Raw genomic sequence first — 24,368 nt, forward strand, 5'->3', positions numbered from 1 at the left:
AGGCATCTTTTCTTACTAAGTAAAACTCACCTTTTTAAAAGGTTTAAAGTTTGCCAAGGTGGTATTCCCCCCTCTCAGATACCACGGAGACGCCTGATAAAAACAAAAACAGCAAGAGAGAGAGATGGAAAAGTACCTCCACCCCGCCAGAGCCATCGTCCACCATGTTGTGCTGGGCTGCCATCTGCGGAGAACTGTGCAGTTTTGAGGCATCAAACGGAATCTGCTTTATCTGAGCCACTTTCTCCGTGATGTACACCTTCCCAAAGCCATCACTCTGGTCTTTATCCTTCCAGTCCTTAAAGAACTGTTTGAAAATTGGTGTTTCACCGCCTTCCGGAAGAACCTGAATCTGTAATTTAAAAACAAAAAAATTGTCAATGGGAAAGTAAGAGACCAAGAAGAATTGCTACAGTAGGGGAAAGAATGAGGTAATGAAATACAGCAATTCAACCTAAGTTTTTCTCACAGCTGAAGTCATTGCTGCTGAATTTGAATGATAAAGATGAGAAAAAGGTTTCGTGTGTTACCTCTGCATAAATATTTCTCTATGTTAGATTCACAAGAGACCAGGAAGAAATGATCCCACTGTATTATTTGTGCCAGAATACACACGCACACGCACACGCACACGCACACGCACACACAGAGGGCATCAATGAAATAAGAAATTCACAGAGAAAAAGAGTAGCTATTTGAGGCTGGAGAGATGGCTCAATGGTCAAGAGCACTGACTGCTCTTTCAGAGGTCCAGAATTCAAATCCCAGCAACCACATGGTGGCTCACAACCATCTGTAATGAGATCTGATGCCCTCTTCTGGTGTGTCTGAAGACAGCTACACTGTACTTATAATTAATTAATTAACTAGTTATTTAATTAATTATTTTTTTTAAAAAGTAGCTAGTCAATGACTGACTCGATTTGGAGGAAACCAAACATTGTAATGTTGTTGCTCGGGTTTTCATAATAGTCTAAAGCGTAGCTGATAGTCTTTATGGAAGTTATAAAACTTTTTGAGACAGGGTTTCATGCAATGCAGGCTAACTTCAAAGCTTCTAGGCTCCTGAGAATGGCCTTGAACCGATCCCGCTATTCACACCTACCAAGTGCTGGGATTACATGTGTGCACCACCACACACCCAGTTTTATGCAGTCTTTGAGATGGAGTCCGGGGCTTTATACATTCTAGACAAGCATTCTACCAAGGGCATGCTCAGCTCTGTGTAGCCCTATACACTGACCTCCACTTTTTGCAAAACTTTGTGTTTTCTCTCTCTCTCTCTCTCTCTCTCTCTCTCTCACACACACACACACACACACACACACACACACACACACACGCTATTATGGATTCTTGTGGAGAGAGAGAGAGAGAGAGAGCACTTTGAAGCAAACTTTTTGTGAGCTTTGTGGAGACTTCCTGACTCTCATGTTTTAATGATTCATCTAGTGACTTCTTTTCACACATACTTGAGTATTAGTAGAATACTTCATTTTCTGTAAAAACTCCTCAGCTGTCTTCATGGCAGTCTTCCTCTCCTGTGGGTTAGCATTTTTACCTGAAGAAAGATAAAGGTACATATAATTACAGAAGGGGATATACTGCATTGTATGTGGCCACACCACCCTGAGCATGCTTAAGCCTCGTCTAATCTCAGAATCTAAGTAAGGCCTAGATGGTTAGTCCCTGCATACCGAAATAATTTAATTTGAATATAGCAATGGGAGAATGGCAACATTCCCTGACATATTAAATGCATTTACTATCACAGTAATTGACAGTATATTTGACAATGTATATTTCTGATGCTCGAATACTTCCCCCCCCCACCCCCCACCCTGAGACAGGGTTTTCTCTGTGTAGCCCTGGCTGTCCTAGCACTCACTTTGTAGACCAGGTTTGCCCCAAACTCAGAAATCCACCTGCCTCTGTCTCCCAAGTGCTGGGATTAAAGGCGTGCGCCATGACCCACCACCGCCCTGCTTCAAATGCTTTCCTTAGCTCCCTAACCCTTGCTGAATGGTTCCAAACATTCGCCTACCAGCTGCACCAGCTGAGAGACTTACAAACCATTTCTCAGGAGAGATGCTTTTCTTTAAAATCAGGATGTTTTCTTTCACCTCCTAGGAAGAGAACATCAGATCTGAAATACCTCAACCATAGAAATGGCATCTCTTACCTTTCCATACAAAAATTTGTTTTGCAGCACCATGGTCCAAAATGAAGCATTCTTCAGAAAGCAACATTCCCATGGAGAACGGGTTTTCTTCAGCCACCAGTGTTACTTTCATGGACCCACTTGCATCTGAAACCTAACAGAAAAGACTTGAACTCCATGATTTCATTTTGGGAAGAATCACTCTAAAATTGCGTTACAGTGTTAGTTACACACTCTGCAGATGTAGGGAGACTATGCTTCGAGAACATGAGCCTCACAGAGTTTATATAGCAGAGCTGATTCAAGACAGAGGCAAAGCATCCCTGGGCCCAATTGCACCCCAAGCACTTTTGTAGAAAGATCTTTAAAGGCAGAAAACTGCTAATGGAAGGTTAAACTTTGACACTGTCTGTAATACATCAGAAAATCATGGTTATAATCGTACTGTGTAAGGGCTATCACAATGCTACTGTTTACTAAATTCTTTGAGTTCTTTATTCCATAATCATTTATTTTAAAATTTAGAGCAAACTTTTCAAGCAGGTGACAATCCTACACTCCTTATATGCACACAAAAGGCTGAGTGTAAGTTTGTTTAACTTCAGTCACTGGGTCCTTATCAAACGGCAGTCAGTACCCTGGAGAAAGCGTCTGTACAGTGTAGCTAATGGCTGCAAATAGTTTTCAATCTAAGTCCAGAAATTTAGCTCTATGTTGATCGACTATCAAGGTCAATTGTTTTCCGTCACAATGGAGATGGAGCTTTTAAGGAAATTTTGAAGGTGGTCATACAAAGTTGAAGGTGATTTTTATGCACCATCTCAATGCACTGGTTTCCAAAGGTCAGCTTGTGGGTTGCCAGCGGATCAGCTGCTTATTTGTTAAATATGAAGGTTCCAGACCCAACTCCAATCAGTAGCCCAGTTTTGCATCAACAAGGGAAGTTTGCACTCTATATATTCAGAAAGTGCCCACAGTGATTTGGCTTTCCAATCTTATTGGCCCCACATTGTACACTATACTACATCTCCACTAGAGGGAGCTGTGGTTTAAGATTAATATTTCCCTATGTTAAACTATTTCTTTCATACATAATGCTGTCCGAGAGAGAAAAGAGGTTTGATTGATTGTGGGGAATAAGTGACATTTGTTAGACTGTAAAGAGTAATGAAACCACACTATTTAGTTAACAATCTCTGGGAGAATTGTGTTAAAATTATCAGTATTTAGCAGATATGATAATCACATTTTCCTTTATCACCTAAGAAGAAAAGAAGCCACGTCATCATTATAAAAAGGAAGTTAATGTTACACAAATTAATAATCTATCTTCATTCAGAGCAATGAACTTGGTTCCTGAAAGGAGCCAGGTGTGGTGGTGCATGCCTTTAATCCTGGCACTCAGGAGGCAGTCAGGAAACTCTCTAAGTTCAAAGTCACTCTGGCCTGCGTAGTGAGTGTCAGGATATCCAGGACGACATAGACCATAGAGAAACCCTGTCTCAAAAGAAGAAGAGGCGGAGGAGGAGGAGGAGGAGGAGAAGGAGGAGGAGGAGGAGGAGGAGGAGGAGGAGGAGGAGGAGGAGGAGGAGGAGGAAGAGAAGGAGGGGAAGGGGGAGGAGAAAGAGGAAAAGGAGAAGGAAGTTCCCTAAAAGCCACCAAGTACAGTTTCTTCCTGTTGAAAAGAAGAAAGTCACTAAGTTGTTCAGGTAGATACTATCTGCTCCAAATCACTTCCTTAGAAAGTTGTAAGAGAAAGAGAAAGACATTTGGAGACTCTTGCCTTCAGTTTCCTCTGCTGTGTTGTGTGACTTTTGTTGCTTTCATGAGAGTAAATTCAAAATTCTGTCGCTGGAAGAAACTTGAATAATCACCTTGAATAAAACCACTTCCTCCCGTGTCTTTCCATACCTTCTTCCCTCCCTTTCAGAAAACAACGCCTCAGAGAAATGCACCATACCCAGTCATTCACAGCAGGAGCCACTGGGCGCTAGGTCAGCCAGCACCTGACCCAAGGCTGGCTCTACCCTGTTTCCTTCAAGCTGACTGATTTGAGAGTTCACCTTCCTGGAACAAAGAAAGCCCTTTTTGCACTAAAAGGATATTCTAAGGAAGATGAAGATTTTACAATCTTACCAAGAATTTATAAGAAAAAGCCCACAAAATGTTTTATTCCACAAAGGAAACGTTTTTATCAGGTGTACTATATCAAAATATAACAAACAGTAACTTTGTTTTTGTTTTTGCTTGATTTTTGGGGGGGGGGGGTTTGGTTTGTTGTTTTGTTTTGTTTTGTTTTTGTTTTTTGGGTTTTTTGGTTTTTTTGTTTTTGTTTTTTTTTTTGTTTTTTGGTTTTTTTCAAGACAGGGTTTCTCTGTATAGCCCTGGCTGTCCTGGAACTTACTTTTTAGACCAGGCTGGCCTTGAACTCAGAAATCCACCTGCCTCTACCTCCCAAGTGCTAGGATTAAAGGCCACCACCGCCCGGCAACAGTAACTTTGTAATCATTAATGAAAAGAATGAAAAGTTACAGACATGATTATTTTAATACATACATGTGAAAACTCACCTGCACATTTCTCTACAAGGGCAAGGAGAGCTCCCTCCTACAGTAAAGACAGTCCCTGCAGTGCCAAACTCAAAATTCCACCCCAGGAACTCACCATGTAGAGCTTCGCCATCTTCCTGTTACTTATGTCTGCTACGACATCGTCATCATTGTCCCCATCTGGAAGCTCAGGCTTTCTCCCTAAAACCTGGGAAAAGGGGAAGAGAGAATAAGAGTTGTGCAGAATCTTAAAAACGATGAACCATCTTACATTTATAAAGATATCAATTATAAAACCCATGCAATTAAAGGAGCAGAGTCATGAATTTCTCATCAATTCCTATATCACAGGCCTCTTCTCATAGGTCAAAGCAGCTGGTGGCATGAAGTAAACAAACCCTGTGCCTGTTGCTGACGCGCACTTCCAGGAAAGCCCATGAGAAAACCCAGGGGCCCCCACTTTTTTTTAGGCTAACAGGGATTGAGTAAAATGAGTTCTTCAGCTCAACTCCAAAGCAGGCAGGATTTCTTCTGAGGCCCATGCTTATAGAAATACTCTAATTTCTACTAATTTCATTCCTTAAATTAGGTTATTGTTTTGAGGTAAAATATGATGAGGGTTAATTAATCTTAGCCATCAACTTGATAGAATCTAAGGTATTCCCATAGATTCAGTAAATGGCTAAGGACAAGATGTGAGCTCTCAGCTGTTCCTCTCAACATGCCTTTACTGCACCAGCATGGACTCTAATCTTCTGAAGCCGTAAGCTCAATTTAAATACATTCTCCTATAAGATTCCTTGGCCATGGTGTTTCTGTTGCAGCAAAAGAAAAGCAGCTATGACACTGGTGTTGCAGGAAAATATCCACTACTGAATGTCAAATAATGAAAGTGTACATAAACCGTTTGTGAGCATGTGTACAATCTCATGTTTGGAAATTTACCTGCAGATGAATGCTCAGGGAACGTGACATCTTTTATTTACACAGTGAACAATAAAACATTTTAAATTATTAGTAATTATAAAATCGAAAAGGTTGCAATGGAGGGTTTTTGTTTGTTTGTTTTGCTAAAAGTTAAATTGTATCCCAAATTAAAATACTTGAAACCAAAAGCTCTCTTAAAAGGCATTTGTAGTTTATTAAAAGCAAGTGTGTCCGGGAAGGATCACCCAGCCTCCTCCTGAAGCCTCGGCAATTCTACCCCAACCGACATACAGTTGGGAAGAAACAGTTCTGATTAAGGGTATAACTAATCCTGGCAAGTCTCCCCTTGGGCCAACTGAGTCTGGGAACTGGGGTGTACTTTAAGTTTTAATTTCCAGACAGCAATTCTCATGTTAGCCAGGTGTCTTAATCAGCCTCTTGAAGGATGCTAGCACAGTTGGAAATTGAACCAACACAACTTACTGAGACCAGGCTAACTCCAGGATAGAGGTGGCATATGCTCGCATCTCTCTAAGGGTCACCTTCAATCTCAGTTCAACAACTAAGCATTTACCAAGCACCTCCCTGGGGAATGTAAGTAGGTTTCCAAACACCTTGAGTGTCCCTTAAGACTTCTACGCCCTGCCTAGAAAGAACAAAATAATTAAGTTACAGCAGTTTGTAGCTATCCCACACATTTTCGTCTTTGAAATACACTGCTCCTGCATCTTTTCTCTAGCTCCAGGCAAGATTGAACATTAAGTGTAAAGTGTCTTTCTTTTCAGTTCTGTGTGGCTGGCATCTGGCCCATGCGGCTTCTGTGTGTGGAATGATGTGTTCTGACAGCCATGAAACTCTCCTTGTTCCCACTCAGATCTGTCACTCAAGCTTCGAGCTTGCTTGTCTTTCTGCTCCTGAAAGCATCAGTTTGGAATATCTTCATCTTGCAAATTCCTGACTAGCCGTTCTCCATTCCCTTATTTGCATCAGGATATCTCCAACCCTCTCTTCTTGAGCTTTAAAAAGCCTGCTCTCTGCTGAGTCACTAAATTCTTCCCCTTATGGTCATGGTAAACTGTCCTTCATGTGGACTTAGTGAAGGCCCCATCCCTCCTGCATTGGTCACAGTTATGTTGCCAACTCCCTCCTGCCTTCCCCTTCCCCTCATTTTTTCCCCATAGGTGCCTAGCACATTAGCAACTGATCCTATTTTATACTCTCCCATGTTTTAAGAATATAACTTGGCTGGGGAAATCCTGTCATTTGAAACATTTATGAACCTGGAGGGCATTCTGCTAAGTGAAATAAGCCAGACATAGGAGGACAGCTATGGCAGGCCCTCACTCATATGTGGAACCTGAAGTATTTGAACTCATAGAAGCAGGAGTAGATAGTGGATTCCTAAGAGCAGGGCACGGCAGAAATAAAACTTTGGTCTTAGGGACCAAATTTCAGTAATAAGATAAAAAAAAAATCTAGAAACCTAATGAACATTACAGTAACTAGTTAAAGGGCTGCATACTTAACATTTTTCCAAGAGAGTGGATCCTAATTTTATACACATATGCACACTTACACACGCACACACACACACGAAAGAGAGAGAGAGAGCACAGTGATATTCTATTCTAATCATTTGATTATGATAGGTATTTCACAAACATACATGGATACCAAAACTAAATGCCACTTTGTCTACCTTCAATATGTATAACTACTTTTAGTCATACCACAAACGATGGAAAATTAAAAACAAGAGTATTTTTACTTATCCTGTAGCAATCATTTTAAAACCTGGGTGAGTTGACAAATACAGGCAGTCAACTGCCAGTAGCTAAGTCAACAGGTTCAGGCTAGAGCCTCTGGACCTGCACTTCAGCCCATTCAGACTTGGGTACTTAGTCTGTCAATCCAAGACTCTTCAGTAGGGATGTTGGAACTCTTGCAGATACTATGTGTGCATTACCAGCCTGGTGCTGTTTCTCAGTGCTCTCTCTCTAGCTCTTTTCTCTAATCAGGATGATATCCTCTGTGTCCCCTGTGGGAGTCATGCTCCACCCTTCCCCTGGGCTTTTCTTCTTGCTGGATGTAGCTTCTACCTGGGGCAATGGTGTGGCACTGAGCAATTACTCCTTACCTGGCTCAGTTAGATATAATTAAGTCCATAATAGTCCCTGTTCGTTGAATGGCTTTGAGTCACATCAGGAACTTTAGTCCTGTCATTTCATCCTTGTTAGAGCTCTGTTATCCTAATTCCACAGAAAAATGCAGATTCTCAAAGAACAGTTTCATAAGGTTAACTGATAAGTGTTGAGGCTAAGATTCCCACTCATGCTCTCTTAATGCCTTAGTTAATTTGAAATAATTTCTTACATGTTTCCTCTAAATCAGGGGAAACTTTTCAAGTTTTGAATGAGACACTAAGAATTACTTCACAGATAACGTTCAGGGACACATCGAGCAATCTGATGCTCCAGATGTCTGCGTCTTTCCTTTGATTTACGATTGAGTGCTGTAGAAAACAGAGGACATCAAGTGATTTTTGTTCACAGAGAAGCACAGAATTTTTGTCTGGTAGAAATAAAGATCAACTCTACACTGCACAAGAGGCCAGCATTGCACCTATGCAGAAGTTCACTTCCACACACATGCACACATCTGTCCTCTGAGGGTTTCCTTGTTATAATGTTTTTGCTTCTCTGATTAAGAAATGAGTTAAACACAATCTTTGACCTTAGTCTGTAGTCTTAATGAGAACGGCACATATATTTGAATACTTGATCAACAGTTGATGAAAATGTTTGGGATGGATTAGGAGGTGTGGCTTTGTTGGGGGTGTGGCTTTGTTGGGGGTGTGGGTTTGTTGGGGGAGGTGTGTCATAGCAGGTAGACGGTCAGGTTTCAAAATCCATGCCATTCCAGTTGGCTTTCTCTCTTTCTCATGGTTGTTTTCTCAACATTTCAGCTACTGATCCAGCACCATGCCTGCCTGCCTGTTGCTACACTCCCTGTCATAACGGTCTTAGACTCTAAGCTTCAAAAAACAGAGGTTCTCAACCTATGGTTTGGAACCCATATGGGGGCTGCATATCAGATACTTACATTATAATTTATAATAGTAGAAAAATTATAGTTATGAAGTAGCAATAAAATAATTTATGGTTGAGGTCACTACAACATGAAGAACTGTGTTTAAGCATCAGAACATGAGAAAGGTTGGGAACCACTGCTCTACAACCACAGTCCCCCAGCTAAAAGCTATCTTTTATAAGTTGCCTTTATTATGGTCTTTTGTCACTTCCACAGAAAGTAACTCAGTCATTGGACATTGCTATAAGACTTCATTCATTTGGTCTTACTTCTTTGAAAATTACTCTTAAACATCAGCACTCAACTTGCCTAAAGCACATGTATTAGACAGGGTCTGTGTATGTATGTTTCCCCTTACTAGTCATTATGTGTCTCAGACAGTACTTCTGAGTGTCATTGTATGCAATGCCAGATACTTTTAAAGGCTTGTTTAACAGATGCACCAGACACCTCTCTAAGCACTCTACTAAGTCACTTCACGTCACACCCTAGAAGCTAGCCCTGTTATTTATCCTTTTTTACAAGTGCACATTTATAAAAATGAGCAGAGGAAAGGCTGGGTACCTGGTTCGAGGTTACAGTGCTTTAAACAACAAATCAGTTTGAACTCTGGCTTCAAACTATGTATTCTTAACTAATGGACCACTCCTGCTTTGTGGATTCTTCCAAAGTTTCATCTCTGCACAGAGTGCACAGGAAGTGCTATTGGTTCTCCCATTGGGATTAGTCCATGGTGGTGGTGACACTCCAGCATACTCTCTATTCATGGGGGTTAGAGTGTGTAACTCCCTACTCTACAGAACTTGTTTCCACCTTTCTCCAATACCCGCCGTCTCTTTTCTTTCATCTTCTTGGGTCTGCCTATGCTGTGGCCATTAAATTCTGAAACAGAGAAACTCTTTCATCATATCAGAGTGTTGTATGGGTGAACAGAAGAACTTAAGAGAAGAAGTAGTGGGCAGGAATGGAGCTCAGTTGGTAAAGTGCTCGCCCAGGATGCATGAAACCCCAAGTTGGATCCGACATAAAGCTGGGCATGGTAGCACACACCTGTAATCCCAGAACTCAGGAGGTAGAGACAGGAGGTTTATAAATCCAAGGCCATCCTTGAGTTTGGGGGAAGTCTGGGACACCAGAGACCATTCCCCAAAATAAAAATAAGTAAAAATACTGCATAGCAAAGATCAACAATCTATGATGTGAAGGAAATGTGACCAACAGTCACTGTCTGACATGAAGGAAAATTTTAGAAGTGATCTGTAAGTAACTGAAAACACACCAATTACTTAGCTCAATCGTGTTATTGTGGCAGTTTACGAAAAAGAAAAAAATTAAGCCTGGCAATGCTGGCATTCACCTTAATGCCAGTGCTTGAGGCAGAAGTAGGCAGATCTCTGTGAGTTTGAGGCCAGTCTGGTCTACAGAGCAGGTTCTGGGAGAGCCAAAGCTACACAGAGAAATCCTATCTCAGAAGGAGAGAGATAAATAAAATATACATAAAAATAACTTGAATTTTTATTACAATGTTTTATATTAAAAAGAACAAACTATTGAATGCCTAATATGCAAGAGATTGAATACATTAAGGTGACTATAATCAAGTGGTAGAAAATTATGCAGACCCTAAAACTTATAGAACAGTTTATGGGAAGGAAAATATTATTATTTCAATTAAAGTTTTAAGCTATATTTCTTTAACAAATAAGACAGTAAAAAATTGTACTACACACACACACACACACACAATACTTCTTGCTTTGTTTTGTGTTTTTTTCTTCCTTCCAGAACAGAATATCTATGTCTGTACTTCACATACAGTAATTATCATTTCCTGTTTATTGAAGTCTTCTAGATTCATCACAGGCCACTCAAGTCATCAAAGCATAGGAAGTGTTCCCAACTCTCCTAAAGCATTGTATCACAGATGCAATACCCCAAAGATCTAGATGTGACCATGAGGACTCTCATGTCTTCAGGAAGAGTTAACTAGCACCTAAAAGAAAGGCTTTGAACAGGAAGTGGGTTAGCTTGCATTCTTCTCAGCTGTGTCATTAAACGTGCTGGAAACAATCTACAACCTGAGGTTCCTTTCTACATTCAAGAGGTTGACAATCTATGTAAATCTAGTTGGTTTTGTCGTTGTTGTTGGTTTGCTTTGCATTGCTTTTGGTTTTGTCCTCTATCAAAATTAACCGTTCTTTCTGCTGCTCTTCTATCTTCTGAAAGAACTCAGTTGTAAGTAAGTCAGATTTTGACATTACTTGATGGAGTAAATGAACCATCTCTGCTTCAGACACAGTCTCCTGCCTCAGACCTTCTGGTTATCATTGCCAGCACCATGACCACCACTGAAGGCCCGTGCATCATAAATGAGGCAGCCCACTCAGGTATTTGTCACTTTAATATGCATGGCTATCCTTCTGTTTCAACAATAAGCAGAGAAAGCTCCAAGGTTTCATGGGGGAACATTTTAATCCTCATTTAATTTTGAATCCATGTTCGTTTCCCCAAATGAAAATCAAGCACACAGAACATAGAAATCCATAATAAAAATGAAAGCAGGTTCTCTAATATATTCACTTGCTGCAGAGCACTTTGTGCCTTAGGTAAAACAAATATTTGATAATAGGGAAGATGCTGATAGAAATAAACACAAGGACTTCTGAGGAAGGGCTGTGACCTCCCATAGCAGCTGCCACTCCCTGGACATGAGAACCCAACACTTGCTCTCTAGTACGAGCTTTCCAGCTTCTTAAATACATGTATTGCCCCACTTTCTTATCAGATACAGGGGGATTAGCTGTATTGGGTTGTGAGTAGGGATGTTTCAGAGTACAGAAAGCCTGGAACATGTATTGACAAAAGGCAGGGGTCAGTGAAGCACCTGTGAGATGATCTAGCACAGGGCCAGCCACTAGCACTCACCACAGTGATGAAATGCCCCACAGCAGTGTTGCTGAACACAGGGCTCACTAGCCATTTGTCACTACTGATCCCAAGGAGTGTGGTTACTGTAACTAATTGAATAAAATATTATTTCATCTTAATGTTTTGATGTAATTAAAGGTAAATGATGCCATACATCCTGAAAAAAAAAAAACCCATACAGATATTAAGGCCTAGGTAAATTGTTAAGGCTTAGGTAACTGTTACCTCACCAGCCTACCATTGTATGCTGTTCCTAACGGTATAAGGAAAAATTTTCAAGTGCTATTACTAGGGTACTTTCTCATGCTTTAGTTGACTGTAGATTCTGTTATGCTCTGTGCTTTGGTGTTCTTGGAAACTGGTTACAACACAGGTCAGTTACAAGTGCTTTGTATAGTTATTCAGAATAAACTTGGATCTGAACTAACCACCTGTCAACACTTCTGAGCCTATGTATAAGCTTTTATGGTTTCTTACCTTTTCAAGTTGCTCCATGGATGGACCCCAACATAAGAGAGACAATTGCACCAACATAAGAAGCCATTTGGAATAAGACTTCCATTTTGAGGAGGGATCAAATAAAGTTTAAGTGCCCAAGACCTCCCTGGGAACCTATATCTTGCTTGGCAAAAAGAGACATGTATGTGTGTAACTGACATCTTGGTTAGTGAGTTAAGATATAAATGTTAGACAAGGCAAGACCCTCGCCATACTTGAATACCCCAACCAATGAAGACAAGGAAGGTGTACAACAAAGCTATGTTCCTAAGGAAATCCCCTATCTTTAAATCCTGATTGATGAAATAACTTGACACAGATGTTTGTGGTTTTCAAGACTTAAAAGATCTAGAGGATCCTGGCTTGGAGTCACAACCAGCTCCCAAGTTTGATCTGCAACCATGATCAATCAGTCCTGGGTGAATGTCCGATAAACTATCTGTCTGACCGAGATCGGTCTTTGAAAATAGATTCAGTTACTAAATGCTAACGAAAGTTAATACAGGAGCTACTATAATATAGAAAATACACTCATAGACTGTTACGATGTATAAGACAAAAATTGTACTTGCTGGCTTTATGTCAATTTGACACAACAAGCTGGAGTCATCGGAAAGAAGAAAGCCAACATTATTAGCTTTTGGCTTTCATATGTGTTCCCTTCTTGCCTTTTGAATGATCTTTCATTCAGCAGGATCAGGCAGGAAGGAGCTCTTGTAAGTTTCCCTGAACGTGCTTCAAATGGTGTGGTGATGGATGTCACTTAATTAATGTGATTAATCAAAAAGTGTATATGAAGTGATTGCTAATATTACTAGCACATTATGAGAGCAGAAGCTAAGTCCTCCGAAGGTGAACTGTTAACCTGGCCAAAGCATTTCTCTTTTAAAAGGTCCTGCATAGTCCTACTTGACAGTGTCTTCTTAATACAGGGTCTTCACCGTGTGGCACTGAATAACTTACAGTTATGCGCAGGCCTTAATGTCCCAAGTACTGGTGTCCCACGTACTCAGTGTCCCAATTGCCACAGCCACCTGGAACCCTTTTCATAATGGTTTAATAATGAGCTTATATCTCCTTGTGAACTTATACTTTATTGTTTTTTCATATCTTCGTTTAATGATTTTGCCAAGAAGACTATGTCAAGACAATATATCTTGTTGATTTATAAATTAATTAAAGACAAGGTCTCTTTCATATATCCCAGGCTGGTCTCAAATTCACTATTTAGCAGAAAATGAGCTTTGAGCTTCTGATTCTTTTCCTTCTGCCTTCTAAGAGCTGGAATTACAAGTGTGCACCACTATGTTCAGTTTATATGATGTTGGGGGCTCAAACTCAAGGCTTTGAGAACACTAGGAAAGCACTCTACCAACTTAGCTATATCCTAACACATGCATGCCTGTGTGTGTGTGTGTGTGTGTGTGTGTGTGTGTGTGTGTGTGTGTGTGTGAGAGAGAGAGAGAGAGAGAGAGAGAGAGAGAGAGAGAGAGACCTAGTCAAATCTTCTATTTTAGACTTAGACTACAAAGTGAAGATGGACCTGTTTATATCCGCTCTAAGCAAAACAGAGAACCTGTGTGGTCACCATGGCAGTGGTTGGCAGTGGTTGGCAGTGGTTGGCAGTGGTTGGCAATGCCCCAAAGAAAGGACAGAACAGTCACTTTTTCTTGTTTGTTTGTTTTTGGTTTTTTTGAGACAGGGTTTCTCTGTGTAGCCCTGGCTATCCTGGACCTCACTCTGTAGACCAGGCTGGCCTCAAACTCAGAAATCCACCTGCCTCTGCTTTCCAAGTGCTGGGATTAAAGACATTAAATCGTATGTCCTCCAATAGTCTTGCACATAGGACTTTATTTTAGTGAGGCAAGAGATATGAGTTAGGCAAGATTTGCTCCAGGAGTGTCTGAGGTGTACCAATACCATGGAAGACAGCAGGGGCTATAACCCTTAACAAGTTAGCTTTTGGCCTATGTTCAGTTAGCTTTCAATCCAGGGATGTATGTGGGCTTCCCTGGTCCTTGACAAGTATCTGTGTGGGCAGGGACCACTAGATGAATCTGCAGAAGACAATTAACATGGTCAGGCAGTTACTTCACATCTGAGCAAATAGGAGAAAGGAATGAACACACGTCTGCTTATTGTCAGTGTTTTGAGTTACACAGATGAAAGAGAGAGACACTGCAGGATGTGTTAAGTGGGCAGCAGGGCAGCCCAGTCTCTGATGGACTGAACTCTGGACCACCTTGCAGAAGCACTTTTATTATCGTTGCACAAAAGGCCTTCCAGCAAGTCAATTACAGTATACCCAAATCTCTCCTGACCTAGGTTCTTAGGGAACCACTACGTAAGCAAGCACAGCCATTTTAAGAATTCTAGGTTTGCCAGGAAAGTCTTAATGACTGGGATCATACTAAGGTTCTGAAATTCCCAAAGAAAAACAACCCCATATGTTAAGAAAACAATCACAGAATATTTGCAAGATATTACTTCAGGCTGAGTGACCATCACTCCAGAGTAAATACCAGGTGCAATTGCTCTTCTCAAAATCTGCTACAACTTATTTTTATGTCCAGATATATTTAAAGAGCCTATGAGGGTTCTGAGATTCAGTTTCTGTTGTTGTTGTTGTTGTTGTTGGTGGTGGTGGTGGTGGTGGTGGTGGTGGTGGTGGTGGTGGTGGTGTTTAAGACAGAGTTTCTCTGTGTAGCCCTGGCTGTCCTGGAGCTCACTGTAGACCAGGCTTACATGGAACTCACAGAGATCCACTGCCCCGGCTTAAAGGTGTGTGCTACCACCACCCAGCTACATAATTTCTTTTTTTAAAAAAGCATCTGGTCTTCAAAAGACCAATGGCCTATCCATCCCCAAACTGTTTTTCTCTTTCATAACATCTCTGAGCCTCTTCCCCCAGTAACTAACCTCTTTTTTATTTTCACCACACTCGGAGAAGGTTTCCAGAGGAGAACCATCAAGCTTGATGAGGAGGGGTGCAGAAGAGACCATCTTTTCCCTCCACTTTCTTTCTATGAGACAGAGAAAAATCTACACACGTCTCCCTCAGGAGAATCATCAGTTATGCCTCCATGGCCATTGCTTTATCTCGTTTCATGTATGTAAGTAGTTTCATCCTCCACACACCCCCTTCAAAAGAAGGCAAAGAACCCCAGCTTACAAGTCATATTTAGCTACATTGGGCCAGCTTCAGTTTTAATGACAAAACCTCCTTTATTGACATCATCCAGAAAAATTCTAAGCACCAAAATTTAACTTAGCACACTGGACATACCTTCCATATACTCAGATAGGTTGGAAAGCATCTGCACACCTTTTGCATTAGACTAAAAAGAATGTATTTTTTCCCTAAAACAATGCCTTCCGCAGTGACCCTAAATCTAATGCCTCAAGGGAGAAGGAACAGCTGGACACTGATGAAGGATGCAGCTTTTCCACCAACGGCAAGCATCCTGCTAGTGAGACTGCAAATGATGATAGAGAAGATACAAAACGCGGCAAACTTATCCAAGCTGTCTAGCAAAGTACTTCAGGTTATAGGACACCCTAGGTGTTCTGAGGTCCTGGACAGTGAAGAACATAGCCCTACGCTGGGCACAGGGATCTCAGGTCTCTAGCATTTGAGAGGCTAGGGCAAGAGGACTGCTGCCAAGTTTGAGGCCAGTCTGAGTACTGTGTCAGCCTGAAGTCTTACCAGAAACTAATAAGTTAATTAAACAGGGAAGAATGCTTGCTATGGAAGGATACCCCAGTGCCTTATTCTCGTTCTCATACAGGCTAGTCCCAAAGCCTCTTGAGGACTCGTTTTTTTCTCATCTAAAAGAGAAGACATGGCAGGAGCGCCTGTGACTCTGCCATCCTTGTCCTGCCTCAGGAGATTGTACCTGAAATGTGAAAGAAAGCCTTCTCTCTTCCAAATCAGCAGCTACAGAGCTGTACATGTTCACACATAAGCTTGCTGGTGGTTCCCAGCAATGAACCTCCACAGAGTGACCCTGAATTCCTGAGACATAGGCTTGCAGGTCGAACCTTGTAGTCACCTCAGCCTTCCATGGGCCAGCTCCCAAACATGTTCTGCAACACCTCTGGAACTGAGGCCCAGCAACTGCTCCATGAATCACTAACATGTGGCTGTCACATTTGACCCTTACCTATGTTATCAGGAGCATCTTCCAGATCACAACAGTCCTGTCTCTGAGTCAGGTTTCGGGGGGGACACAGTCCAAAGGAGAGGGTAATAAATGGATCCATGTCATAGAAGCAGCTCCTTCTATAAAGCCCATGGAAGGTGCCACTCACAGGGAAAGAGCTACCATGATGGCAGTTATTATTCTTTCAGAGCAAATAAAATAATCTATTTAATTATGTAGTTTCTAAATAAATAAAAATTTATGCTACCAAGATAATTGCATTGAGGATGATTGAGAACTAAGAGGAAAGTTCATCCTATGATGAGCAGGCTCTGCCTTACAGACCATTGTCTGCAGAGTTCCAAGGCAGACAGTGAGCATTGCAAGTCAACTGTAGGGCACTGGCTACTCTCTTCAGTCCCAAAGTATCATATTTTACTCACATACATGCATGCTACCATCAAAATTTTTATTTTCATTAGTAGTAAACATTTTAGTTTATTCAGGATAACAAACACTAGTATTTAATTTCTAGAGTATCAACAGCCTAGAACTTTTAACAGTGTATATGGACAGAGCTTGTCCTCTACAGATATGAGCACATTTTCATTTTCATTTATGGTAGTATCTTTTTCATGATTAATAGAAAATATGGGCTCTCTAAAGCCTGAGTAATCTTAATTGCACTCCCTCCCTTTATAGATGGCATAATATTCTGTTAACATGAAAAGTGATTTCTTTATAAGGTCAATTAAAATTTTACTTTTATAAATATTTATAATTTTTCAAACAACATAACTCTAAATTTGAGGTGCATTAGATACCCATGTGACCGTGACTACAATAACACCGAGCTGTACAAATCCTGTTAACATAACCCAGATATGACTCATTGGGATGGTTAGCTCTGCATCAAGTGTTAACTCCATAGTTCAGACATCTTCCTCTTCAGGGATATCTTTATGCTACAGAAGCAGATTTCTTCACGGCATTAAACAAATGCTACTCATAAAATAAATGCTACAGGGATATGAGTTGATGGATCATGGGACTTTTTTTTTACTATCCAGGCTCAGAACATTCTTAGCACAAGATATAACAGGAAGCTGACATAAACTTACTGTTACTGTTCATTGTTTTATACTTCAAAATTATGTTATTTATAAAACCAATGGAAAGGAGCATAAACAAATAAATAAGAAATTTGATCATTAATATCTGGGGTTGGTTAATCTTTAGCACAAGAGACTAAAGAGGAATTGGCTTCCTATTAGTTCTTTATTAGTGTTGATAACATATAATCAGTGTTGCGATAACATAAGGAACACTAAGCTGACAGAGCTAAAGCCCAGCATTCTAGTTCAGTATTTACAGTAGTTTATCTAGACTAATATTTACATGAGCTTATTGGCTCAACTGTATCATCCAGAGGTCATGTTTCACCGGTCCCCGAGCTACTCACTGAGTCTACTTGTCTTGGAATGGTATCATCCCATTGGCAGGCTCTACTGTTAGTCTCTCACTTCCAGGGCAAAATAAAGAGAAAAGTTTCTCATTCAGAAGTGATTGCCAGGTGGTATCAGGTCACGCTGACCTTATAAAAGCGATATCTTATCAGCAAGGTCACAAGTCTCCATACTGAACTTTGGTGAGACAACAATTACCTATGATATTGTCACTTTATTGCAGCATATGGTTGACTATGCTATTACCTCTACATCCCTTATCTTGGTTCAGAATATTGAAATTCCTCCCATCAGAAGAATTTGATAAGGAGTAAAATGCATATCTGACTTAAATAAATAACAAAAATTCAAATAACAGATTCACCGAATTAGCCGACTGAGTCAAGTCTGATGGTGCGGGCCTGTAATCCCAGGTACTCTGAAGACTAAGGCAGGAAGATTGAATGCTGAAAGCTTGACTGGGCTACAGAGTGATGTCAATGTCAGCCTGGGCAACTTCATAAGGCCCAGGGGGAAAAAAGAGGGAAGGGGTATAATGCAGTGGGAGATCGATGGTTTAATATGATTAAGACCCTGGATTTAATCCTCAATACTGACAAAAGTAAAACAATTAAGTTAATGTTGCTTTGAACAGTGCTTGGCCATAAATTCCATGTAAATAGCTACAACAGCTATTATGTAAAGTTTGCCACTGCGCTTGGCTTGGCTATCGATTATTCAGAGTATCATTGCTTTAAGGGAAAATGGGAGAAAATATCTCCTCACAATGGGCCAGTGAGGAGAAAGGGGAAGGCACTTGTTTTCTGGTACCTTTAGCACTCCATTTATTCTATACATGTAATGAAACCTCAAAAGCCATCCAGACAGAGTGACAAATATTTGATCCCTTTAACTAAACTATTTTGAACAATAAACTGTAAATGAGAAAGTCCTCTCCCACCCAACTCTCATAATAACATCAGTTCAATCAGATAATAAACTCTGGTGACCATGGACCAGGTCCCATGCTATAGAAATGGAAGATTTCAAAATATTTAATACTCTGCTCAGTTTCTCAAGGACTTACAAAAAAGTCCCAGAGAGTAGAGGAAGAATCAACGCAGAGCACAGCACTACTACAACAGCACACAAAAAACAACATAGCTGTGCCTGTTGGCCACATAAAACTTCTCAGGCAACTCACATTTCTATTCCTACAAAGCACAGTTTTAACTAACAATGAAATAAATGAGATAGCTACAGAAAACAGTTTAAGGAGTGTGGGTTTTTGATTCTTCTCTTACACAATGCATATTTACTGCATTCTCCCCTCCCTCCACTCAGCCTTCCCTCCCTCCACTCAGCCTCCTCTCCCTCCTCTTGTGATTTTTCTCACATGTGTCTTATAGACACAGAACAGACTTAGGTCTTTCTTATATTTATGAAACTCAAAACGCCCATGTTTGTTCTCTGATGAAAAGAAGCAATATGGCTTCTCTTCTTATTAGTAGTATTTACCCAGGAAGCTTTCAAGAGTTTTTTAAAAACTGTATACATTGTTGCAAAATGATTGCAAAAACTTTCACACCAGCACCCTGGTTTTATTATTACACTTCTTTGGTTGACTTCATTCTGACTCTACAAAGAAAAATGGTTCATCTAATTGAAAGTATTCCCTAGGAAATAATGCCCCATCTCTATAGAGGACATTTAAGAAACTATCTGTTTGAGTTAAGTGAATAGTTATGTTTTAGTTAAAAGATTAAAACCTAAATCCTGGGGCCAGAAGGATGGGTAAGTGGTTAAGAGCACATACTGCTCTTGCAGAGAACCGAGTTTGGTTCCCGGCACCTATGTCAGGTTTGACCATATCCTACACCTCCATATTGCAGTCTGATCTTTCCTAGTACCTTATATGCGGAAATGTGCAGTACAGATGGACGATATATACAACTGTCCCAAAACTGCAATCATCAAGTTCAAAATCGTCCCAACTTCTATCAACTGAAGCTATGTGAGACCCGCAGAGAGACCAAAAATGTACGTAGACCTTTACTGTTTAGTTGGAAGAAGGACAAGACATAAACTAGATGATTGAAAAAAGCAAACTGAAGCTCTAGAGCTGTGCAGTTCTGTGGGGTTCTAGCATTCTGCTTAAGTCAGAGTGGTAGGCAGTATACTAACAGATCTTGAAGGAGTCATACTAGAGCAATAGCCAGGCCAAGTGGCCAAGACCAGTGGACAGCAGTGTTGTAGCTTATAGAAAGAGGTAAATCAGACTATTATGGCTGATGAACAATATAGAGGAAACTGACCTGACCTAAGAAGGAAATTTTTACAGAAGGGGAACTATGCCTTGTTATCAAAGGAACAGCCAGCTTTAGACAGCAGCTGTATACACTCCAGCACTCAGGACTTCATCTAGGACGCATGCTGTTTTCTGGGAGTGTAGATTGCTCTATCAGTCACAATGATTATCTCGTTACTTTCTGTAACCATCTACCCAAAAAAAACCACTAGCCAACTATGTAAAGTGTTCTCATCAAAATGCTAGTTACTCCTATATAAATGTAGTTGATCTTACAATGTATTTCAATCAAGAATATGGCTTTGTTCATATATTTGCCAACACTGTCATCTCAACCTTAGAAGAAGGGAAAACTGACTCGGTCTCTGGTATATGTGCTTCATACTATCACAACATTAATAAGCAATACATTAGAGCTGTGAGAGGTACTCACATATGATAGCAATGCCTGACCTCAAGGAATGCAAAGTGGCATGCATAAGATACACATTTAATTTGACAGTATACTTTGGGTAAATACCACTAAAATTTTGCTCTTTGCCTAAATAGGAAAGTTGGGAAAATTGACTTTAAAACCATCTAAACTAGTCAACTCCCGTCTTTAGTTACCAGATTCCCAGATCTGTACATATTAAATATCCAATCAGCTTACAAAGAGACTGGATAAGCTATTTTATTAGTATTATTTGTGCTAAGAAAAACAATAGCACCCCAATTCACTGACTTGGAGAGGCTTTAAGGTTGATATAAACTATGTGTGACTATCAGAGATCCTGAAATACGAAACTCATAAGCCTTCCAACAGACATGACACCCTGCCCTGGGAAGTGTGTGATCCTTACACCCATCCTTACCTTTCCCTTTTTTGGTGCTTACCTCCTCTGCTAGACAATAGAATAAGCTTTATTGGGAACAACAAGGCTTTGGTGGTTTGAATGAGCATGGCCCCCATAGGTTTATGTATTTGAAGGTTTAGTTTCCAGCGGATGAACTGTTTAGGAAAGATTAGGAAGTGTGGCCATGTTGGAGGAGATGTGTCACTGGGCATAGGCTTTAAGGTTTCAAAAGCCCAAAACAGGCCCAGTCTCCACCTCTCTCTGCCTCCAATTTGAGGATCAGATGTAATCTCTCAGCTACTTCCCTAGTACCAGGTCTGCCTGCCTGTCTGCCAGCCACCATGTTTCCCACTGTGATGATCATGGACTAAACCTCTGAAACCATAAGCAGGCCTCCAATTAAATGGTTTCTTTTGTAAGTTGCCTTGGTCATGGTGTCTTGTCATAGCAATAGAACCGTAACTAAGATAAAGCCCTAATGCTCAACAAACACCGTGAGACACAACAGGGTTTTCCTCCCCAATTTTCTTTTTCTATATAGAGAATCCAAAACAATGTTTGAACATGTAACTTTGTAAAGAGCTTTCCAGTTAATTTTATAAAAACAAGAGGGGAGCCAGCTCCGTCCCTCAGCAGCTACCTGCATCTCCTGTACTGTTTGTTTTTACAGCTAATATTTGCCATGAGTATTTATAATGATTATATAGTCAAGTTTATTACACTATATTTACATAGAATCTTTCTGAAATAGAAAACAATTTGCCCCACCTTTAGTCTCTCATCCTACCAGATACTGTCTTTAAAAAAAAAAAAAAAGTACATAATCAGATAGAGAAATTATCTTCTCCTTGGGCCATCTTTCAGCTTCCTTCCTAATGTTTAAAGAAGAATACAGACAAGGAATAACTGTTGGGGCCTTAGAGCTAGTGAGATATTTAATTTCCCTTCATGTTCGTTGGTTATTTTAAATATGAAAAGAAGAAAGACCAAGAAGAACCTTTACATAATTTATGTGCAGCTTTTTATGATAAATACTGGAAGGTGAGGGGCGAGCACAGAGCAAAATGTGAGTAGCAAGAGTTTTAGTGGCTTCCTCACATAGGATTGCTCTGACCATTAGGCATATGGGATGTTAGACATGCTAAACACAGCAGAGAATAGAATAACCACACATCCTGTATCCCCAGACAGTTTTGTGACTTTACCATGTCCTTCCTGCCCTGTAATTTTGTTCTAGAAGGTGCTTTGGTCTGAAATAAGGCATATTTAAATTGTGTGAAATAATGGACCAACAGACAAATAACCCAGTGGCTATTGGCATGTTCCGAACATGCCCAAGCCCTGAGCGTTAAGTACATAGTCATGAACACTGGGTCATTCAGTGATTGGAAAAGCCTTGATTTTGAGGCTTTCTCGTGTAGACATTTAAAGTTTCCAGAGTTAAGTAACTTAAAACACCCTCTGCACACATGAATGAGGGTGAAATGTAAAGGGTATTTTGATAGATGTTTAGATTTTTCAGACCCCTTCTAAAAAGATCACTACTGCATTAGAGTCCCAGAAGAAGAAATGACATTAAATTGACTTACACTAGGAGACTAGGGTACAAACTATGAACCATTTCTGGGTTGTATGTCATAGAGAACTTGGGATCCCTCTAAGAAAATTTATTTTAATGCATAAAATAAGATACAAAAAATTACAATAAAAACAATTATATTGTAATACAACTATCAATCAATCTATCATGTACCTACTGGTCATGTTGTTTTGTTTTGAGACAGAGTGTCACATGGCCCAGGGTGGACTTGAACTTGACATGTGACCAAGAACACCCTTGAGTTCTTGATCTCTTCCCTTCATCTCCCAAGAGCAGAGATTCAATTTACTGTGCTATTCCTAGGTCATAAATATATTTTTAAGAAGCCAGTTAATATATGAGCTTCTTCCGATGTAATGGAGCACACCCACAATCCTAGCATATGGGGGGGGCAGAGGCAGGATGATCTCTGTGAGTTGGAGGCCAACCTGGTCTACATGGTAAAAACCAAGGCTGCCAGGGATAGGTAGAAAGACTCTGTCTCAAAAGAAAAACACAAAACAAAAGAAAAAAAAAATCCACCATCTTCTCCATTAGCTCATTAAACAACATTACTGAACAACAGATATCAAAAATAACCACCAAATTGTGATGAAGCTAACTGCTATTTTGAGGTTATCCACAATAACTGAATTGTGGTCTGAACAGACACAGGAACAGTCACGCTACTCTGGCTTGCCGCATTCACAATTTGAGGAAATGCCATATTCACAAGTGCATGAAAATAAAGTTGTAAGTTTTCCAACCAAGTTGAGGGCTTAGATTCAATTGTCACAATTATCAACTCTCAAAACTCTAGGAGTTAAACTAGTTTCACATAGGTATGTAGTCAGTTCATCTAACGAGCCCTACTGTAATCAGGCTGCAAAGCAGCCATGACAGAAAGCCCACTGTCTGCTTCCTTTTACTTAAGGAAGGCCCTTACTGAAGGTTCACTTCCATTCACTGTGCCCTTATGAGTTGTGAGAGAGGTTGCAGCATGAACAGTGACCATACCGGGTAGAGCCACAGTGCACATATTTTTAGAAATTAAAAAACAAAAAACAAAAAACCAAGAAGTCTCTGAAATGCAAACAGCATCTTGGGAGTTGGAACTCTTTTTCTGTTCTCTAGGATTTCAAAATTCAATTTGTATTTTTAGGTTTTATTTGCCTTCCATTGGCATTTTCATATTTTAACAGTACAATGTAATGTATTGAAAGTTCACATTTTCTTCTTCAGTTTTTTTGAAAGAAACACAATAAGCAAAGACCCCAAGTGTGAGCATGCCCAGCTGTGCCACTGTGACACAGTAATTGTCAGAGGTTACTGTGATAGTAAAGTACATTGTCTCAGTTGGGGTTTCTATTGTCTTGATAAAACACCATGGCTAAAAGCAACTTGGGAAGGAAAGGGTTTCTTTCAGCACACATGTTCTAATCCCAATCCATCATGAAAGGGAGTCAGGGCAGAAATGCAAGGCAGGAACCTGAAGGCAGGAACTGAAGCAACAATTGTGGAGAATCATTCCATGTGAGCTTGCTCCCCATGGCCTGCTTTTTCATATCATCCAGGACCACCTACCCAGGTGTGATACCTCCCGCTGTGGGATGGGCTTGCCCACATCAACCATCAATTAAGAATATATGCATCACAGACTTGCCCATAGGCTGCTACCCTGATAGGACCATTTTCTCAGCTGAGGTTCCTTTTTCCCAAATGATTCTTACTTGTGTTATTTTGACATAAAAACTGGCACATAAAGGGTTAGTTCTGTAGAGCTATGGATATTTAACTTCCATATTCACTTAAAAACTACAGTAAAATAAAAATTACTCTATTTATAAGACAAGGTTTTTTAGCTTGGTTAAAATATATAAAAAATTTGAGATATTTAACAGTTTG

General features: G+C 40.3%; 1 protein-coding gene across 2 annotated transcripts in view; it reads right to left on the reverse strand.

Annotated features, from left to right (window-relative positions):
- Nucleotides 1–24,368, reverse strand: part of Scin (scinderin) — a 74,460-nt gene that overhangs the window by 19,691 nt on the left and 30,401 nt on the right. For both annotated transcript variants that reach the window (NM_009132.2, NM_001146196.1), the window contains exons 5-8: nucleotides 4,826–4,918; nucleotides 2,183–2,315; nucleotides 1,473–1,561; nucleotides 137–352 (exon numbers count right to left, since the gene is read on the reverse strand). In NM_009132.2, the coding sequence (NP_033158.2) occupies nucleotides 137–352; nucleotides 1,473–1,561; nucleotides 2,183–2,315; nucleotides 4,826–4,918 (531 nt within the window). The remainder of the gene's footprint in view (nucleotides 1–136; nucleotides 353–1,472; nucleotides 1,562–2,182; nucleotides 2,316–4,825; nucleotides 4,919–24,368) is intronic.

The sequence above is a fragment of the Mus musculus genome, chromosome 12, assembly GCF_000001635.26.
Source record: "Mus musculus strain C57BL/6J chromosome 12, GRCm38.p6 C57BL/6J".
Classification (NCBI taxonomy): domain Eukaryota; kingdom Metazoa; phylum Chordata; class Mammalia; order Rodentia; family Muridae; genus Mus; species Mus musculus.